This window comes from Pristiophorus japonicus, chromosome 10 (assembly GCF_044704955.1).
Source record: "Pristiophorus japonicus isolate sPriJap1 chromosome 10, sPriJap1.hap1, whole genome shotgun sequence".
NCBI lineage: Eukaryota > Metazoa > Chordata > Chondrichthyes > Pristiophoridae > Pristiophorus > Pristiophorus japonicus.
This window is the reverse complement of record NC_091986.1, coordinates 5677784-5698434: the sequence shown is the minus strand read 5'-3', so window position 1 is coordinate 5698434 and position 20651 is coordinate 5677784. Positions and strand designations below refer to the sequence as shown.

At 46.2% G+C, this 20651-nt stretch overlaps 1 protein-coding gene across 1 annotated transcript; it reads left to right on the top strand.

The window, feature by feature from the left end:
* The first annotated feature begins 9789 nt into the window (after positions 1 to 9789).
* On the top strand, positions 9790 to 13291 carry LOC139275343 (histone H2B 1.2-like). The gene is made up of 3 exons (XM_070892654.1): positions 9790 to 9817; positions 11581 to 11766; positions 13149 to 13291. Exons 1-3 carry the CDS (start codon positions 9790 to 9792, stop codon positions 13289 to 13291), a joined length of 357 nt encoding a protein of 118 aa, XP_070748755.1.
* The last annotated feature ends 7360 nt before the right edge of the window (positions 13292 to 20651 follow it).

The window sequence follows — 20651 nt, the reverse complement described above, 5'->3', positions numbered from 1 at the left end:
CGTGGGACCATCGCCCGGTACCACCCAGAGTGGTAGCTTGTGCACCGCTCCATCGTAGGAGACCTTTACAGTAGCACTGCCGATTACAGGAATCAGTTCTTTTGTGTAAGTTCTTAGTTGCGTGCCAACTGGAGTTAAAACTGGCCTTGAGGTCTTGATGCACCACAATCTTTCGAAAGTCTTTTTGCCCATGGTGGACTGGCTCACACCCGTGTCCAGCTCCATTGACACTGAGTCCATTTAGTTCAATATTCAGCATTATCGGGGGACAATTCGTGGTGAATGTGTGCATCCCATGTACCTCTGCCTCCTCGGTCTGAGGCTCTGGTTTGTCATGATCCCCCATGGATCTGTCCTCCCCTGCAACATGGTGGTTTGCAGGTTTGACAGGATTAGCAGCTCGCCTGCACATACATTGGAGGTGTCTCATTGTCCCACAGCCCTTGCAAACGTATACTTTGAATCGGCATGAATGGAAACGATGATCACCCCCGCAGCGCCAAAAAGGTGTTAATGGCCTAGCATTCATCACCCTTGATGGTGGACTCAGACATCTGCGGATATGCAGCTGCAGGCATGTGTGACCTGCCCTGTATGTTGTGATTCGAAAACAACATCACTTTGTTCACAGTACTTGTAGCAGCACTTGTGTGCTGAGAGATTTGCTTGGTATTGTCACTGGTGGCAATGAACTCCTGGGCTATCGCTATGGTCTTACTCAAGGTCGGGGACTGCACAGTCAAAAGTTTGCGAAGTATGGTTTCGTAGCCAAAGCCAAGTACGAAAAAGTCTCTGAGCATGTACTGCAAATGTCCCTCAAATTCGTAATGTCCTGCAAGGCGTCTTAGCTCGGCGACATAACTCGCCACTTCATGGCCTTCAGACCTTTTGTAGGCGTAGGACCGGTACCTCGCCATCAGAATGCTTTTCTTCGGGTTAAAATGCTCTCGGACCAGTGTGCACAAATCGTCGTACGATTTCTCCGTGGATTTCGCTGGAGTGAGCAGATTCTTCATGAGGCCATACGTTGGTGCCCCACTGACGTTGAGGAGGATTGCCCTTCATTTGGCAGCGTTCTCTTCCCCATCTAGCTCGTTGGCCACTAAGTATTGGTCCAGTCGCTCCACAAAAGTTTCTCAATCCGAAAATTTCTCCAGGATGCCCACTGTTCTCTACATATTTGGGTTCGTTATCTGTATCTCATCGCCAGTTGTTATGTGTGGAGAAAGAGTCATACTGAACACTGTGAGCTCAAAGTAAAGTGTCACCTTAGTCTTTTATTGCAGGTCTCCAGAGTGCCTCTCCAACCTGTGAGGCCTCCTTAAGTACCTGTGCTTCCAAGGGACTATGGGATCCCTTGGGACTCCAGGGGATGAGCCCTCTGGTGGCTTTACAGAGTAAATACAAGTTTACATATAGAACAGGGTTCTTCTCCTGAGAGCAGAGAAGGTTAAGAAGACATTTAGTAGAGGTTTTCAAAATTATGAAAGGTTTGGATTGAGTAGATAGCGAGAAAGTGTTTCCATGGGCAGGAGCATCAGTAATCAGAGGACACAGATTAAAGATCACTGGAAAAGAAACAGGAGGAAATGAGAATTTTTTCTTACAGTGTGTTGTTATGGTTTGGAACGCTCTGCCTGAGAGGATGGTTGAAGCAGATTCATACGTAACTTTCAAATGGAAATTGGATATATGCGTGAAAAGAAAAAATTGGCAGGGCTGTGGGGAAAGAGCAGGGGAGTGGGACTAATTGGATCGCTCTCTCCAAGAGCCGGCACAGGCCCGATGGGTTGATTGGCCTCTTGCTGTGCTCTGTGATTCTATGATGTACGATATGGGGCAGGGAGGTGTTGCTACAGTTGTACAGGACCTTGGTGAGGCCACAGCTGGAGTATTGTGTACAGTTTTGGTCTCCTAACCTGAGGAAGGACATTCTTGCTATTGAGGGAGTGCAGCGAAGGTTCACCAGACTGATTCCCGGGATGGCGGGACTGACCTATCAAGAAAGACTGGATCAACTGGGCTTGTATTCACTGGAGTTCAGAAGAATGAGAGGGGACTTCATAGAAACGTTTAAAATTCTGATTGGGTTCGACAGGTTAGATGCAGGAAGAATGTTCCCAATGTTGGGGAAGTCCAGAACCAGGGGACACAGTCTAAGGATAAGGGGTAAGCCATTTAGGACCGAGATGAGGAGGAATTTCTTCACCCAGAGAGTGGTGAACCTGTGGAATTCTCTACCACAGAAAGTTGTTGAGGCCAATTCACTAAATATATTCAAAAAGGAGTTAGATGAAGTCCTTACTACTAGGGGAATCAAGGGGTATGGTGAGAAAGCAGGAATGGGGTACTGAAGTTGCATGTTCAGCCATGAACTCATTGAATGGCGGTGCAGGCTAGAAGGGCCGAATGGCCTACTCCTGCACCTATTTTCTATGTTTCTATGTTTCTATGTATAGGGAGGCGGAGGGTAAAACCAAGGCACATGTCAGCAGCCGGAAAATCCAGGAATGCGGAAGCCCTTCTGATCCCAATGGTGGGACCTCATTATCATTTTTTACTCCATTACCTGCCCGGCAGCCGGTCAGATTGAAGGTGGCCAACTTTCAGTGGGGAAAGCCTGCACAACAAGGCAGCAGGTGGGACTCCTGGGAATGGGCCCTGATAATCGAGGAGATCAGGGGTCATATAGAGAGGGATCAGATTGCAGGCGGCTCAGCTTGCAGGCGGGGAGGGGGCAGTCGCGGAGAGGGGGAAGGGGTCAGATCGTGGGGAGGGGGAGGGGGCAGATCGTGGGGAGGAGAGGGGGCGGAGATTGCCAGAAGGGGGAGGGGGAGGCAGGGAGATCGCGGGGAGGGCTGGGGAGGAGAGGGGGGCGGAGATTGCCGGAAGGGGGTGGGGGAGGCGGGGAGATTGAGGGGAGGGGTGGGGAGGAGAGGGGGTGGAGATTGCCGGAAGGGGGAGGGGGAGGGGGGGGGGGAGATCGCAGGGAGGGGTGGAGGGGAGATCCCGGGGAGGGGTGGAGGGGAGAGATCCGCGGAGAGGGAGGGGGAGGGGGAGGGGGGAGATTCCGGGGAGGGGGAAGAGTAAGGGTAGATCCAGGGGAGGGGTGGCGGGGTGGGGGGGGGGAGATCGCTGGGAGGGAGAGGGAGGGTGAGGGGACGGGGAGAGATTCCAGGGAGGGGGAGGGGGGAGATCGTGTCGAGGGGGGGGGGTAGATCGCGGGGTGGGGGAGGGGGAGAGATCACGGGGAGAGGGAGAGATTGCGGGGAAGGGAAGAGGGAGATCGCAAGGACGGGAGAGATCGCGGGGAGGGGGAGGTGGTGATCGCAGATTGTGGGAGGGGGAGAGATCGCGGGGACAGGGAGAGATCGTGGGGAGGAGGGGAGATCGCGGGGTGGGAGATTTCGGGGAGGGGAGAGATCGCGGGGAAGGGGAGAGATCACGGGGAGGGGGGGGAGATTGCAGGGAGGAGGAGAGATCGCGGGGAGCGGGGGAGAGATCGCGGGGAGGGGGCAAGAGATCGTGGGGACGGAGAGAGATTGGGGGAGAGCCAGATCACAGGGGGTTGTGTGAAGCACTTCCGCTCCTCCTGGCCCACAACTTGCTGGATCTGGTAGCTCCCGCCTCCCTTTATCTGCCGGGTTTCCTGAAGCCTGGGAAACATGGTCGGCAGCTGTTAAATTCAAATTGATGATAAAATCTGAGGCATGTCGCCACATTTAAATGTTATAATTACTGCCCCGTCCCTGCAGACTGGGTTATTCATCCAACCCCAAACCCACCCCGGTTAAACCGGCCGTGGGTGAGTTGAGCTCGGCTTTCCCACTTTTTTTAAATGTAACCCCCCACATTGCCCCTCACACGAGGGGATGGGGCTAAAATGATCCTGTATGGTCCTATGTTCTATGATGTTTCTATTATTCAATGATTTCTCATCAGACCACGAGCTGAAGTAATGGTGCAGTAAAAGCAATAATTGTTCAGGTGAAAAGATTGTTACTTTGTTGTCACGGAATTGGTGCTGGGAAATGAATTGAAATACTGCTAACAATAACAGTCATTTGCATTGGTTGAAGGCTATTCACCAATACACACAAATCTCTCTAGCAGCTGAACCATTATTGCAAATAACACCTAGCAATCATGCTGACACACTGCCATTCCAAGTTAGAAAATGCCAAGTAACATGGCTAGAAATTTTAAATAAGTTACATTAAGTCAAATAAAACTTAGATTATGCATCAATAAAGCGTACATCAGGCATGAATGTCCCACTGCCCCCGATCAGTTAATAATAAAAATACATCAAGTGGGATTAAGATCATTTAGATAAGTAAGGTGCTTCTTGATTAAAATCAAGCATTAATTATTTAACTGGCAATATTTATGATAATATACAATATTCATTTATTATTTTCAGCGGCATTTTAGACATTTTATTGACATCTTTATTGGTGAATCAATTTTGTCAGTTTCCCACTCTCGCAACGTGTCAATGAAAGGATTTAAATATTGGCCTGGGAACCCCGACCTCACCGGGTCCGTACGGAGTGTGTGCGGAGTGTGTGCGGAGTGTGCGTGTGGAGTGTGTACGGGGTGTGTGCGGAGTGTGTGTGTGGAGTGTGTACGGGGTGTGTGCGGAGTGTGTGCGGGGTGTGTGCGGGGTGTGTGCGGGGTGTGTGCGGGGTGTGTACGGGGTGTGTACGGAGTGTGTACGGAGTGTGCACAGAGTGTGCACAGAGTGTGTACGGGGTGTGTGAGGAGTGTGTACGGACCCGGGAAGGCATCGCAAAAGCCAGTTTTCGGCGTACAATGCGCACGCGCTGAAAACCGGCTTTTCCGATCTGTCAGCTGGAGCTGGACAGATCCTCCGTATTTCGGGAGTGAGGACATTTGCACGGACAAGATTGCGGGATTTACCCATCTCTTGCCCGGCAAATGTCCTCAAAACTCTTGCGCCTGAAAAAGCAGGCACATAGCCTACTGTTATAGGTATAAGAGATTAAAAACTTACACAAATATAATTACATTAAATTAAAAAAACACATTTTGTTGTAAAGAAAAACCCCTGCCCACTACGTTACATTTATTTTAACCATAATTTTTTTTTAAATTTTGAACTCGGAATTTTTTTTCTGCAGGTATAAGATATTTATTAACTTTAATTTTAATTACGTGAGGTGTGTTTTTTATTTTTTATTATGGTGTTCAGTGTGTTTGGGTTTTTTTCCCCATTAATAACACTGAGAACTGGTAGATACGGAGTTCCCATTGCTATTAATGAGAATGCTGCGGAATACTGTACCTGATTGCACCGTCTGCGTGGGAACCTGGAGGACGGGAGCACGCTTCGCAGTACGGGAAGGGAAGGCCTCCCCACTGGAATCCCACGCTCCTCCCGGACCACCAGGTACTTTTGTAGAAATGTTTCAGATCGGAGGTAGGCCTCCGATCCCAATTTCCGGGTCAATATTGAAACGTATTTCTACGTTAAATCTAAAGAAAGAAAGATTTGCATTTATATAGCCCCTTTCACGACCACCGGACGTCTCAAATCTAAATCGTGTTATGTATGTAGTTTTTCTTTTAGTACGAGTGCTGGGATGAATATTAATGCCTCTAAAATGAATTTCCCATGATTTCCCTTGTTAAGCCCGCCCAGCGCATTTCCCGACAATTAGCAGAAGCGCGTCCGATGTCATCATTTGATGATGTGTCAACAGTCGATTTCCTTAAAGGGATCATGGCCAACTCCTTATTGACAGTTGCGCTGTTAATGTTTTACAGCATTGAGGTGCTGCAAACAGCGCCAATCTCGGCACAGAGGGACACGGCTGCACCCAGGCTCTCCCATCACTCCCTCCAGATGTTTATGGAGGGAGTCACAGCATGCAGGGAGGTCCTCTTCCCTTCCAATGGGCGGAAGAGACTTCCTCAGGACACCAACGTAGCCTGGTTGCACAGGAGGGCACAAGCAGGGATATGATCAGGAGGACCAGGCTGCAGTGGCTCAAACCTTTCAATGATCTCGGTAAATCACAAAACGTTACTGTAAAGCCACACTCAACCTCATCCTGCTGTACCACTCATCACATTCCCATCACTCTGCCTTCCCTACCCTACTCCTGCACATCCTTACTCACACCAACTTACCTTGCACCGCCACCCATCCCTCTCTCTATCTACATTATCACTTCCCCATCTCACTGGCCACCCCTCACACTCACCCTCATCCTTGTCCAATCACACCAACTAACAACACACAAGGGTAGGCACTTGGGTGTTTTATGCAATGTTCATGTCATGTTTCTGGTAATGTGTTGTTAAACATTGAAACCTTTATTTTTAGCACATTGCATTCTTGGACAGATGTGTGTGAACCTTTGGAAGGGGCTTAGTGAGTTACAGTGAATGGTGAGACATAACGTTACCCCCCACAATGGTGATGAGTGTGAAAGGAATGGCTTGGACATTGTAAGGATGCTTTATGGAACTGGTGTGGGGTGGTGCCAACCTGGTGCATCATGTGACAGTCAGGGTGTACAGCATCAAGTGAAGTAAATGTGGCCATGGTGAGCCCATCCCTGGCCTCCCGGGCAGCAATGTGGTCGGGTGCTGATGTGTTGTGTCCTGTGCAACATAAGGTGATTGCAGAGAAGGTTGGTCTTGGTGGTGGTGCTGCTGGTGTGCCTGGTGCTGCTGGTGTTGGGGCTGTTCGTGGTGGGATTCTGAGGACCAATGTGAGAGAGTTTCAAGGGCACCGATGCTGATGGAATGGATGGCAGGTGAAGTAGAGACAGAAGCGATCTGTCAATGGTGGGAGAGGTAATGAGGTCAGACTGGATGGAGACTTGTGTAAAGTCTTGTAGCATCCTAGATCTGTAGTGGAAATGCAGTTTGGAGAAGGTGGCGGTTAGGGGAACATTTCTCAATCAGCTGGGAGCTTTGACATTTGAAGCTGCCAACTCATCAGCTGATTCAATGGCCACTGCCCTCCAGCCTCAGCTTCACAGACAGGATCTAGGCACAGCCGGAAACCGGTGGGTGACCTGTCAAATCCAAAAAGTTGGGAAGAAAAACATGGATAAGTGGCTATAACCAAACCACTAATGATTTTCATTGTCTTCTCCTGCTGCTGCATGTCGGATCTGTTCAGCGTTGACAGACCGGATATTTGGTAAAGGCGCGTGGAGGCAGGTTCACAGAAGGGTCCCGAACCGCCATGGAAAAGAAACACCTTCCCACCGACCCGCCATCGATTGTGCCCACTGATCCCCCCTGCAAAATCCAGCCCTCAAACCTTGACTAATCGTGTGAGATTGTTAAACTACTTTCTGCACTGCATGTATGTTCTTGGAGCAACACTCCTGGCATTGAACTCTGCCGTTACTTCTTCCCACTGCCTCCTGAGGATCTGTCTGGAGGGGCTCCTGCCCCCACCTCCCCGCCCCTGGATACAGAACATCTGTTCTTCTTTCCGCCTGGTCCACCAAGACCTCCTGTGCAGTGCCTGAAAACCTTGGTGCTCGCTCTCTCACATGTTCAGCCATTGTTCAATGTATCAGAGCACAGATCCAGTTATCAAATAACACCCACTGCTTCTTTCAGCCACAATGTGCCTCCCCTTTATGATGAGCAGGCTGCCTTTAAGCAGCACTAGCCACTCGGGATTGTGGACCCCTGCTCATGCATGCAGCCAATTAACAGCACGGGTAGTGTTGGCTACATGCAGCAGTCATGTAAAGTAGCAGGCACCATGAATTTACTATGCTGCCTGCAACGCAATGAATGGGTGCAAATTAGTCACATACCGCGATCCCCGTGCCCAATTTCCTCCCCCTAGATTTTCAATCCCTGAGCCAATTTTGTATCCATGTTGCTACTGCCCCTTTTATCCCATGGGCTTGAATTTTGTTAACAAGCCCAATATGTGGCACTTTATCAAACGCCTTTTTGGAAGTCCATATACATAACATCAATTGTGCAACCCTCATCCACCCTCACTGTTACCAAGTTTGTCAAACTCGATTTGCCCTCAACAACTCTGTGATGGCTCTTATTTATTATTATTAGATATATGGCCAAGTGGCCATTTATTTTCTCCTGGTTTACTGTTTCTAAAGGCTTCCACACCACCAAGAATAAACTGACTGGTCTGCAATTGTCAGCTTTATCCTTCTCCCCTGTTGTGAACAAGGGTGAAACATTTGCAAATCCCCCAGTACTCTGGCACCACCCCTGTATTTGAGAAGGATCACCACCGCACTTTCGAGCCTCACTTCCCTCAGCAAACTAGGACACATCCCATCCGGACCAGGTGACTTATCCACTTTAACCACTGCCTGCCTTTCTAGTACCTTCCTTGTAGTCTATTTTTATCTCATCAAGTTTCCCGACATTTGTAGCTTTGGTAATGTCCTCTTCCTCAGCAATGGTTTGTCTGCACCAATAGAACTCCATTTTGGTCCCTAATCGGTCTCTCCGCTCCTCGCACAACCCTTTTACTGTTAATATGCCGACAAAAAGCTTTTGGATTCCGTTTTATATTAGCCGCCAATCTATTCTTGTATTGTCTTTTGTCCCTCATTTCTTTATTCACTTCTCCTCTGTACTTTTTCACCTTCTCTAGAAGTTAGCCAGTAAAGAGACCCTTGTGCAACTCTCTGTCATTAAATAAGGAACTTAAAAGTTTGTCGAATTTTACGAAGGATTACCTGTGGTGATTCTTTCCATTCAAATGTAAGCTCTGCTTCAAATATCATTGGTGTTTGCACTGCTAGCAAAGAACTAGCTCTGCCTTCTCATCATCATCATCACAGGCAGTCCCTCGGAATCGAGGAAGACTTACAAAAGTGAGTTCTCTGGTGACTGCACAGTCCAATACAGGAATTACTGTCTCTGTCACAGGTGGGACAGACAGTGGTTGAAGGAAAGGGTGGGTGGGGAGTCTGGTTTGCCGCACGCTCCTTCTGCTGCCTGCGCTTGCTTTCTGCATGCTCTCGGCGACGAGACTCGAGGTGTTCAGCGCCCTCCCGGATGCACTTCCTCCACTTAGGGCGGTCTTTGGCCAGGGACTCCCAGGTGTCAGTCGAGATGTTGCATTTTATCAGGGAGGCTTTGAGGGTGTCCTTGAAACGTTTCCTCTGCCCACCTGGGGCTTGCTTGCCGTGTAGGAGATCCGAGTAGAGCGCTTGCTTTGGGAGTCTTGTGTCAGGCATGCGGACAATGTGGCCCACCCAGCGGAGCTGGTCAAGTGTGGTCAGTGCTTCGATGCTGGGGATGTTGGTCTGATCGAGGACACTGATGTTGGTGCGTCTGTCCTCCCAGGGGATTTGCAGGATCTTGCGCAGACATCGTTGGTGGTATTTCTCCAGCGATTTGAGGTGTCTACTGTATATGGTCCACGACTCTAAGCCATACAGGAGGGCAGGTAGGCTTCATGCAAATACCTACCTGGATAGCTCCACTGTATGAAAGGTTAAAAGTCAGTACCTGCCTTGTTGAAAAGCGATATTTAAAAATCCAACAGTTGGAGTAGATTGAAGTGCATTCAAGAATGCGTCCCAACTATCCATGCTGGTAGTTGGATGCTATGCTTTCGTAGGACCAGGAAATCCTCTGCGTATTACAACAACGTCAGTGCATTTTGATTCTAAAATCTGTATGTACTTAGAAAAATTTAATTAATTGAGAACTGGTATAGAGTGGGCCATCATTATTCCTAATTTTCTTCATTTCCCAGTGCGGTAGACTTTTCTCTTCAGCGCTGGGGTATGACAGCTTGGTATGGTGAAAGGCTTCATCACAAAATCCGGTAATAAAATGAATGGACAGAAAATCACAAGCAGAATGTATCTGATTCCTTGATAATGGCTTCCGCATCATTAAACTCTTACACACCAATGGTGAAGGAGGAGATCTGTCCTATTGAGTCTTAATGGTGTGTGGTTCTGCAGATATCCTCTGATACTTTGCCCAAATAACCATGCTTCATATGTAAGGAGTGGATCATGTTTACTGTCCTGTGGGAACAAACTTAAATCTGTGAGTCTTTCCCCATAACTCAATAGAAAGAAAAGACTTGTATTTATAGTGTGCCTTTCTCCCCCTCCAAACACCCCGGAGCACTCAACAGCTAATGAATTACTTTTGAAGTGTAATCACTGCTGCTTTGTCGGCATATATAGTGGCCAAGGTGTGCACAGCAAGATCCAAAAATATCAATAAGTTGAACGATGAATAAAAGATGAATCTATTTTGGTGGCATCGGTTAAGAGATGAAACTCGGGGGGCTCCCTGTTCTTTTCTTTAAAAAAAAAGTGCATAAGATCCTTTATGTCCTTTTGAACAGGTACAGAGCCTCATTTATCATCGCAGGATATGGGGTAGGAAATTTAGGACCGAGATGAGGAGAAATTTCTTCACTGAGAGAGAGTGGTGAACCTGTGGAATTCTCTACCACAGAAGGCTGTGGAGGCCAAGTCACTGAATATATTTAAGAGGGAGCTAGATAGATTTCTAGACACAAAAGGCATCAAGGGGTATGGGGAGAAAGCAGGAATATGGTGTTGAGATAGAGGATCAGCCATGATCATATTGAATGGCGGAGCAGACTCGAAGGGCCGAATGGCCTACTACTGCATCTATTTTCAACGTTTCTATCTCTCTTGACAATGTAACACTCCCTCAGCATTTTACACAAGTGCCAGCCTAGAGTATGGGCTCAAGTCCGAGGAAGAGGCTCATAACCTTCAGACCCAAATGCAGGAATAGTGCCACTGAGCCAAGCCGACATCCAACTTAATCTTCATTATTATATTTAGCCTACAAACAGAATGATGGGAACACGAGTAAAGAGGCTGCAGAAAAGCTTTAATTATAACAAGCTGTTTTGAAATGTGCACTTCCTGAGAATCTGTTACTGATAACCGAAATAAAGGCAATCATCATACATCTGCAATATTCGTTAATACTTATCTACTAGTGCATGAACAACCAAAATAGTTATGTGCCGACACGTTTGTTAACCAAGCTACGGAGTGGAAAAAAATTCCAAGTGCTGAGTTACCACAAAGGAATGTCAGATTTAACAACCAGGCTCTGCATATATTTACTTTGTTCGACAGTGACCTCCAAATGTGACATGGAGACATCAAGCAAACCAATATATCACAGGCAATGCAAAACCAATGTCAGCTACTTTGACCATTTCCTGGAAAAGATTTCCACGTGGATCTCCCAGAGGAAATGGCACAACCTGGGCTGAGGGAGCACAATCTCAAAAGTTGTTGAGCACACAAAAGTAAGGAGTTCAGAAAACGGTGATGAAGACTGTGGAAGACTGAGACAGGCTGGTGGAATGGGAAGCAAAATGACATACAATTCAATGTATGGAAATGTATGATAATATTTACGGAGGAAACCATTGAATGGGAGTATACACTCAATGGAAAGATGCTGAAACTCACAAAACATTATCCGTAGAGATTATATGATACCAAAATATATTTTTTGAAAATTGCAAAGGGGATTCAGCACGGATAAAATATTGACACTCCAAAAAGTTAAACTGTAAAGGCGCCAAGAAAACAATTAAGAAAACACCACCAAAGGTCGGCAAGAAGCGCAGAAAGTCGAGGAAGGAGAGTTACTCCATCTACATCTACGAAGTGATGAAGGAGGTTCACCCCGACACCGGCATCTCTTCCAAGGCCATGGGCATGATGAACTCGTTTGTGAACGATATTTTCAAGCACAGCGTGGGTGAGAACATAAGAAATTAAGAAATAGGAACAGGAGTAGGCCATACGGCCCCTCGAGCCTGCTCCGCCATTCAATACGATCATGGTTGATCTGATCATGGACTCAGCTCCACTTCCTCGCCCGCTCCCCATAACCCCTTATCGTTTAAGAAACTGCCTATTTCTGTCTTAAATTTATTCAATGTCCCTGCTTCCACAGCTCTCTGAGGCAGCGAATTCCTCAGATTTACAACCCTCTGAGAGAAGAAATTTCTCCTCATCTCAGTTCTAAGTGGACAGCCCCTTATTCTAAGATCATGCCCTCTAGTTCTAGTCTCCCCCACCAGGTGAATCATCCTCTCTGCATCCACCTTGTCAAGCCCTCTCATAATCTTATACGTTTCGATAAGATCACCTCTCATTCTTCTGAATTCCAATAAGTAGAGGCCCAACCACCTCAACCTTTCCTCATAAGTCAACCCCCTCATCCCCGGGATCAACCTCGAGGACCTTCTCTGAGCTGCCTCCAAAGCAAGTTTATCCTTTCGTAAATATGGAAACCAAAACTGCACACAGTATTCCAGCTGTGGCCTCACCAATACCCTGTACAGCTGTAACAAGGCTTCCCTGCTTTTATACTCCATCCCCTTTGCAATAAAGGCCAAGATTCCATTGGCCTTCCTGATCACTTGCTGTACCTGCATACTATCCTTTTGTGTATCATGCACAAGTACCCCCAGGTCCTGCTGCACTGCAGCACTTTGCAATCTTTCTCCATTTAAATAATAACTTGCTCTTTGATTTTTTTCTGCCAAAGTGCATGACCTCACACTTTCCAACATTATACTCCATCTGCCAAATTCTTGCCCACTCACTTAGCCTGTCTATATCCTTTTGCAGATTTTTTGTGTCCTCCTCACATATTGCCCTTCCTTCCATCTTTGTATCGTCAGCAAACTTGGCTACATTACACTCAGTTCCCTCTTCCAAGTCAGTAATATAGATTGTAAATAGTTGGGGTCCCAGCACTGATCCCTGCGGCACCCCACTCGTTACTGGTTGCCAACCAGAGAATTAACCATTTATCCCGACTCTCTGTTTTCTGTTTGTCAGCCAATCTTCTATCCATGCTAATATATTACCCCCAACCCCGTGAACTTTTATCTTGTGCAGTAACCTATTGTGTGGCACCTTGTCAAATGCCTTCTGGAAGTCCAAATACACCACACCCACTGGTTCCCCTTTATCCACCCTGTTCGTTACATCCTCAAAGAATTCCAGAAAATGTCAAACATGACTTCCCCTTCATAAATCCATGCTGACTCTGCCTGACCAAATTTTGCTTTTCCAAATGTCCTGCTACTGCTTCTTTAATAATGGATTCCAACATTTTCCCAACCACAGATGAGGCTTCCCGCAACAAGTGTCGCACCATCAGCTCCCAGGAGATCCAGACCACCGGGCGCCTGCTGCTGCCCGGGGAGCTGGCCAAGCTCGCCGTGTCGGAAGGGACAAAGGCGGTGACCAAGTACACCAGCTCCAAGTAAAACTCCACACTGTCCTGAAAGAAAAAAAAACGAGAAAATAAACCACTCCAAACATGTCAGAAGTCAAACTGAAATGAATAAAACGAATGGTTTAAGCAGTGAAGTGACTATCAACCAATCACACAACAAACAAACTGTAATCATAAGCATGCAATGGGTTAATAAAACAACCCTCGAGCTGCAATATTTTAGCATTTCTTCCATGCAAAACATTTTTGGAGGTCAACAAAATGCAAAAGCAATTTTCGTCAGTCAGTCTACCAGTATGTCTTCAACATTATTTAACGGCAGACTGTTGAAGTTTATTAGCCGTGCTTAATGGAGTTTGTAATCTTTCAATTCTCCAATAATTTTAATCAACCATAAAACCTTACATGGCAAAAAAAATTAGATCAAAAACCTTAGCTCATTTGAAATAAGCCAAGAATAGTTCACAAAATAGATTGACAAAAAGATACTTCATAGTTTTATGACAAAATCACTTAATTTTCAATCACATTGATCTGAAACGTTAACTTTTAGTTCTCTCTTCACAGATGCTGCCTGACCCGATGAGTATTTCCTGTTTTTAATTCAGATTTCCAGCATCCACTGCATTTTGCTTTTGTAATAAGCAGAAATTATGGGTTAACAGCTGTCGAAGCAAATCAGATTACCGGACCAGACAACAATCCAAACATTACGCGCTGGATTTCCCGGTCCTTTGCGCTTGGGGTTTCGCCGGGAGCGGTGTGAAAGGCGGCGGTCAGCCTCCAGCGCCCCCTCCCCCGCGATCCTCAGGTCGGGTTTAGCGGTGGCGAGGAGCAGCACTGTCCGGAAGAGCTGAGCCCGGTGTGCAACGCCTCTGGTTGCGACACCGGCGGGAGTTTGGCCTTTTGCCCAATCCATCCGCCCGGAAGTGCACCCGCACTGACCGCCTGGGAAATCAGAGCGGTCCGGCATAACCGGCGGCAGAGAGGGAGGTAAATACTCCGAAGGTCAGTGCGAGTGTTTGTTCTTTTAACGTTTTTCAGCGATTTGTGTTCTGGTGGCGTGGGCAATGCTCTGGAAATGTTTTTGTGGTTATTTGAAGGTTCCCCCCTCCCCCCCCCCCGCCCCCGTCCTCTCTCGGAGCACACACGGCCTGGCACTTTAGTTTGCGAGTTTCCCAGTTTTGCGCCTCAAACAGTGTACAACGCCTCCCTTCGCGCTGCGCCCCCTGACGCAGGGCCTGGATGTCGAGACTTCCTTACCAAAGTGCAAACTATCCTCTGCTGGTAACTTTCCCGCCCCGCCTCCAGTTTCGCCCCGGAAACAGAAAAGCCTAAAGTCCAGCCCGGACCCAAGCTCAGAAACGGTGAAACAATGAGGCTGCTGAAACAACTATCAAATGACGTGAAAATGTGAGTAACACAAAAGTGCATCTCAGGGAACATTCCGAAGGCTGTTTTGGTTCAAATCTGAGGCAGATTCCTTTGGCATCCGTTCTGAACTTTATATGGGGTGACCTGGAGGAGTCCGTCTCACACTATAATAACTGGTCCCATCAGGAGAGCAGCAAATTGTTTGTACTGGTCTCCATACCGGACTCTCCTTCCTGTGCTCATATTACGTGAGGGTCTGCAGAAACAATCCAAATTACCCTGAAGAGCAATCACTGAAGGTGACCAAGAATTAAGTAACTAAATGATTTATGCCATGATTGTCTGTTTTGCATCAATAGCTTCCAGCAGAACATTATCTTTTTGGGTATTATTACCATTAACTTAGCTTTAATTGTAGCTGTTAAGCAATAGCAGCTATCTTGAAAAATCACCAGTTAAAATAATGGTGATGAGACAGAACAGACTAAAATAACCACGGTCACAATTTAGCATCAGTCGTAAAACTGCTAATCGTGGATATAATTAAGATATATTAGAGGTAGCTTGATTCTCCAGGCGGGATGTTCAACCACAACCTGTCATATATATTCTACTAATTATATAACTGCTATCATTTGTGGAATGATTAGAATTTATTAACAGTGACTATGGCTAAGGCAAATGATTTCTTATCAATCAGATTCACTTAGAAATCAACATTTTCATTGCTACCCAAGACATTTTATGCAGAATTCTTACACTTGGGGAGCAAATTGCACTGCAGGCTGTAACTGCAAGATGTGCAATGATATGCTGTACATAATTATAGCCTTAATGATGATGTTCCCACAGAGGAATCGTGTTCTTTTTTTTTTAAGCAAAACTTTTACAAACTGTCTACCATGTTTATAATATATAAGCTGATTGCTTATGTTATTGTTCACAAGAGCCCAGAAGACAAGGACTGAGACGACATGCCAGAACACTCGAGAGCTTTATGGTGTAGGACACCTGGGGCCTGTTGCAGGATTTGACAAGTTTGTTTTAATGGATTTTATTTTGAAATGTTCCAGCATCAAGTGAAAAGGATTTTTCCGTTTCCTGAATGTAAAAGTGGCTTTATGTTTGATAGGTACTCAATAAAAAGGTAAGATAAGCAACATTTATAACAGTGGTTTTAGTAACTAATTTGATCCTATCAGGTCATGAGAGGAATCAGAGGAGTATTGACTGTTTGATATTCCTCAGTTCATGAAGGATAGTCGCATTAGTAAATACGTGTGGTCAGAAGATTAGTGACTGTTAACGATACCAGAGCAACAAAAACATTATGGGGGTGACTTGCAACTTACTACAACCCTATTTATGTCTAAGGATGGGGCAGTAGCAAGACAAAAATCATGTGTAGGCCACCAACTTACCGCTGGTTGTCTGCAAATTCTGATCTAGGTGGAAGAGCACCTGTCGGAAACAGGTGAGGGTTAAAAAGAAAGAAAGGGAGAGAGAGAGAAAGAGAAAGGAGAAAAAGAAAGAGAAAGAGAGAAAGAATTAGCATTTGTATAGTGCCTTTCACCAGCTCAGGCTGAGAGTTAAATATTACCCAGAACACAGGGGAGAACTCACCTGTTCTTCAAATAGTGCAATGAGATCTTTTATGTCTACGTGAGAGGGCAAATGGAGCATCAGTTTAACATCTCATCCAAAAGATATGTAAATCAAGATCCCCAACAAAAAGTATTTTGTTCACAAACTGCAATCACCAATTCCTCACCCTGCCCACAAATCACGGGCAGACAGTTCCCGCAATACTTAAAGACCACAGGTGCTCTCTCCCAGGTAAAATGTTGGAACTTTTTGGGAGACATTCTGCTAGTATTAGATTGTGATTTTTGGCCGCTTAGACCATTTTGAAGTGGTTGTAGTGGCTTTAGAACTTTCTAAACTCATAAAGGACTTCGGGCCGTTACTCAGTGTTGTGTTCTGATACTCTGTTTGGTTGTTGCACGAACTCTCACAGGACGGACAATAGGACCCTGCGGGAGCTATTCACAGTTGCTGTACTCATGCTGGCTCATGCTGGTTTGAGACTCCATTTTGGATCATATAGAAGCACAGTTAAGTTAAGTTACTTTGCTCCTGGCTCAGTTGGTCAGTTTTTTAAGTGTACACAACACTCAGCTCTGGCAATCTGACTCTGGTAAGCAGAGGAGATGGAGATGGAGCGACAGCAGCAGGAGGAACGAGCAAACTTTAGCTGCAAAGAGAAGGAGGCATACTTGCAGGAATCCTTCACCTCCCAATGGAGTTTAAGAAATCATTCTTAAATTTCACCCTATATTATGTCCAAGGCAAGCAATGTTTTCCTCTTGCACATAAGAACGAATCTTAAAGGACTGCAGTGTATAAGCTCCCTTTCAAATGCAAAGCATGTCAATGATAAATGTCTTGCTTACTATCCTAGGGGCCAAAATTGATGGCCTCACCACCCTTTGCCGCCCACTGCCGTTGACATTCCTCCTAAAGATCTGCCCAGTGCCACTTTCGAGGTGGGCGGGAGCGGGGGGGAGGGTAGAGCCGCTGGAAACCGCCCACTGACATCAGCGGAAGGCCGAGTGACGCAACTGAGCTCCCGCCCGCCAAGTTGCGATATTGATGCGGGCGGCAGTCGGCAGCAGAACGGGGGTGGACCGCTAGTTGGAGGCTGGTCTGTCCCCGGCGATAAGTAGGAAGATGCTGAAAACAAGGTAAGTGAACTCTTTGTAATTTATTTCTTTTCAAGGACTTACCTGGATGGGGTCCCCTGAAGGTCTTCAGATGGTTTTTTTGGTGATGCTTTTTCTTTCCAGCTCTTCGACCCTCCATGGGCCCGACTCCATCCTCGGCGGCACTTGGCCAGCAGACGCCTTTGCCGCCGAGATTGGGAGCTCCTGCCGGCTGCCGCCCAGATTGGCGGCGTAAGTCCCTCATTTGCCGCTCGCCGATCTTCGAGGGACCGTCTTCATGAATATCCCGCCCCAGGAACCGTCAGGGACCTCGCCGGCCATCGGCAGTCCTTTGGGCGGCACTTGGGCGGGCGAGGGCCTTCTCCAAATTCCGGCCCATATTATCTTGCTTACTTAAAATACAGTATTTCTTCTAGCTAGAGAAATAGCTTTTCTTCATTCACTCATCAATTAGCAAATTTGTCTGTTTTGGCTCAATTGATAGCACTTTTGCCTCTGACTTAGTAGGTTATGGATTCAAACCTGGTACATAAGCATTCTGAGTGTACTGCTGTAGAGGTGTTGTCTTTTGTACACCAGGAGAGATGTGGCCACCAAGGCCCTGTCCAGATGAACAGAAGAGGTCCCATAGAAGCACACAGTTGTCCTGTACTACATCCCTCACTGAACTAACTTCATCCAGAGAATACCATTGGTTGTTTGTGGCACCTTGACGTACACAAATTGGCAACCAAATTTGTCGACATAACAACAGGGACTAAACTTCAAAAATAATTAATTGGTCATCAAGTGCTGAGGGATGTTTGGGGATATGAACAGCGCTATATAAATTCCAATTCTTTCTCCTTACATAAGTTAAAGATAGGAACAAAATTGCATTAGACATAATTAACAAAAATGATACATATGAACATGTTAGAGAATGTGTGCGCACGAGTATATAAATAAATAAAATGGAATGGAATCAAAAGGCTAGATGCAAAAAGTGTGCTTTGTTATATCCTGTTCACTCCTGATTCTGGATTCCCACATCAGAGGAAATAGTTTATCTGTATCCACACTATCAAATCTCTTTATCATTGTAAGCACCACAATTAGATGTTCAACCTGCTGAACTCCAGGGAATGTGAGCTCCAGGGAAGTTTTTGCAATCTGTTCTCCTAATTTAACCCGTTCAGCCATGGTGTCATTCTGGTAAATCTGCACTGTATCCCATACAAGGTGAATATATCTTTCCTGAGATGCAATGCAAAAACTGAATGCAATACTCCCAAATGGGGTCTGACAAAGGCTCTATACAACTGAAGCATCACTTCCTCAATTTTGAATTCCAACTCCCTTGAAGTAAAGGCCAACATTCCATTAGCCTTTTTGATTATTTTTTTGTACCTGTACACTGGCTTTTAGTGATTGTGTATCTGTACACCCAACTCCCTCTGCTCCTCCACAACAAAATTACATTCTCAGAGATAACACATTTCAAAGCTGTGTGTTTCTGTGATTTCATGGACAGTTTGTTAATGACAGCACATGATGCAAGAGGAATGTTGAACACCGTAAGTCACTAACAGCAATAAAATAAGGATGTGCTTAGTTGCACTGCCAAAATGTCCACCATGCTCCACACTTTGTCTACGATTGGTCGACTTGGAGGATAAGCCACACCGCAGTATTTTGCTTTTATATTTAACCTTTTTCTAACTTCTGTCATCACCATTTCAATTCAGCCCATCATCCCTTTTGTCTCTCTAATCTCTCCTGCCTTCCACCCTATCACAGACCTTCCCTTTTGTTCTTTCTTCCCCTCCCCCTTTCAGTGCTTAATAACCTGTTCTTTTGGAACATTCGGCAGTTCTGAGGAAGGGTCGTCGACCCGAAATGTTAACTTTGTTTCTCTCTCCACAGGTGCTGCCTGACCCGCTGAGATTCCCAGCATTCTCTGGGTTTTCTTCAGATTCCAGCATTCGCAGCATGTTGCTTGTATATTTAAGAAGTTTGCGTGTTTTAGCACACGGCGTCAGGATTCGGAGATGGCGAAACGTTAACTCTATTAGTACAAAGAATTAAGAGAAACAGCAACAGATTCAGAAGGGGAGGTTATCCTTCATTACTGACGTTTTATGAAGGTATTGCCACATCGAAGAAGCAAAATGTGATGTAAGCGATAGTTAGATTTTCAAAAAGCTTCTGAGGATGCTGGATGAAAAACTTACCAGTAAACAAACGAACATACCAAGTATCTAATTATTAGAGACAGATCCAGTAACACAAATTCAGAGCACAATAGTTTCAGATGTTGCGAAGGCTGATAACACCCTTGCTCAAGACAATCCAGCTGTGAGCATCTACAATAATATCACGTTACATACTGAATTCACCAGGGTAACTTCTGAGTGCCTGCCGCACGTTGGAGAAATATGGGCAGCACCCCTTTGTTCAAACCGGGAGTAGGCGGGTTGGAGAATTTTAAAATTTTAATATCCCACACGACCCAAACCCACCTGCTTTTTGGGGTTAAAATCACCCACGTTGTCTCACATTGTAGATGGCCCAGGTTTTCCTGCCCCAAAAAAAGGTCAAGTTCACTGGTATTCGCCGTTATTAACGTGTAAATCATCTAACAAGTTGCGGCGAGGAAGAGATACTCCGTGAATTGTAAATCGTCACAAGATGGTTTGTGGCACTTTGCCCTGAGTCTTGGTAAAACAGCAGCTCACCCTCAACCTCCCAGTGTGTTTCATGAAATCGCTCAATTTGCGGAGAGCTTGGAATGATTAGGGATCAGGAATAGTTGTGCATCAGCAAAGAGGTTGCCGTGGCTACTTACGACGAGGCGATATGCCTCCTGCCCTTCCTCTGGTCACGCATCTCCCACTCACCTCCCAATCACGCCCAGCACTGCCTCCTCCAGGGGAGGGATATCACGAATCCTTGCTTTCACTGTCCCCGGTAAGGTTCCACTGCCACCTGTTATGTACTATTTTTTCCTGGAAGAGAAAAAAATGGTGATTGTGAATGAGTTATTGAAAGTGTTCTCCCTCAGCCCATCATCCCCAGCATCGAACATAACAACATAAGAACATAAGAATTAGGAACAGGAGTAGGCCATCTTGCCCCTCGAGCCTGCTCCGCCATTCAACAAGATCATGGCTGATCTGGCCGTGGACTCAGCTCCACTTACCCGCCCGCTCCCCATAACCCTTAATTCCCTTATTGGTTAAAAATCTATCTATCTGTGACTTGAATACATTCAATGAGCTAGCCTCAACTGCTTCCTTGGGCAGAGAATTCCAG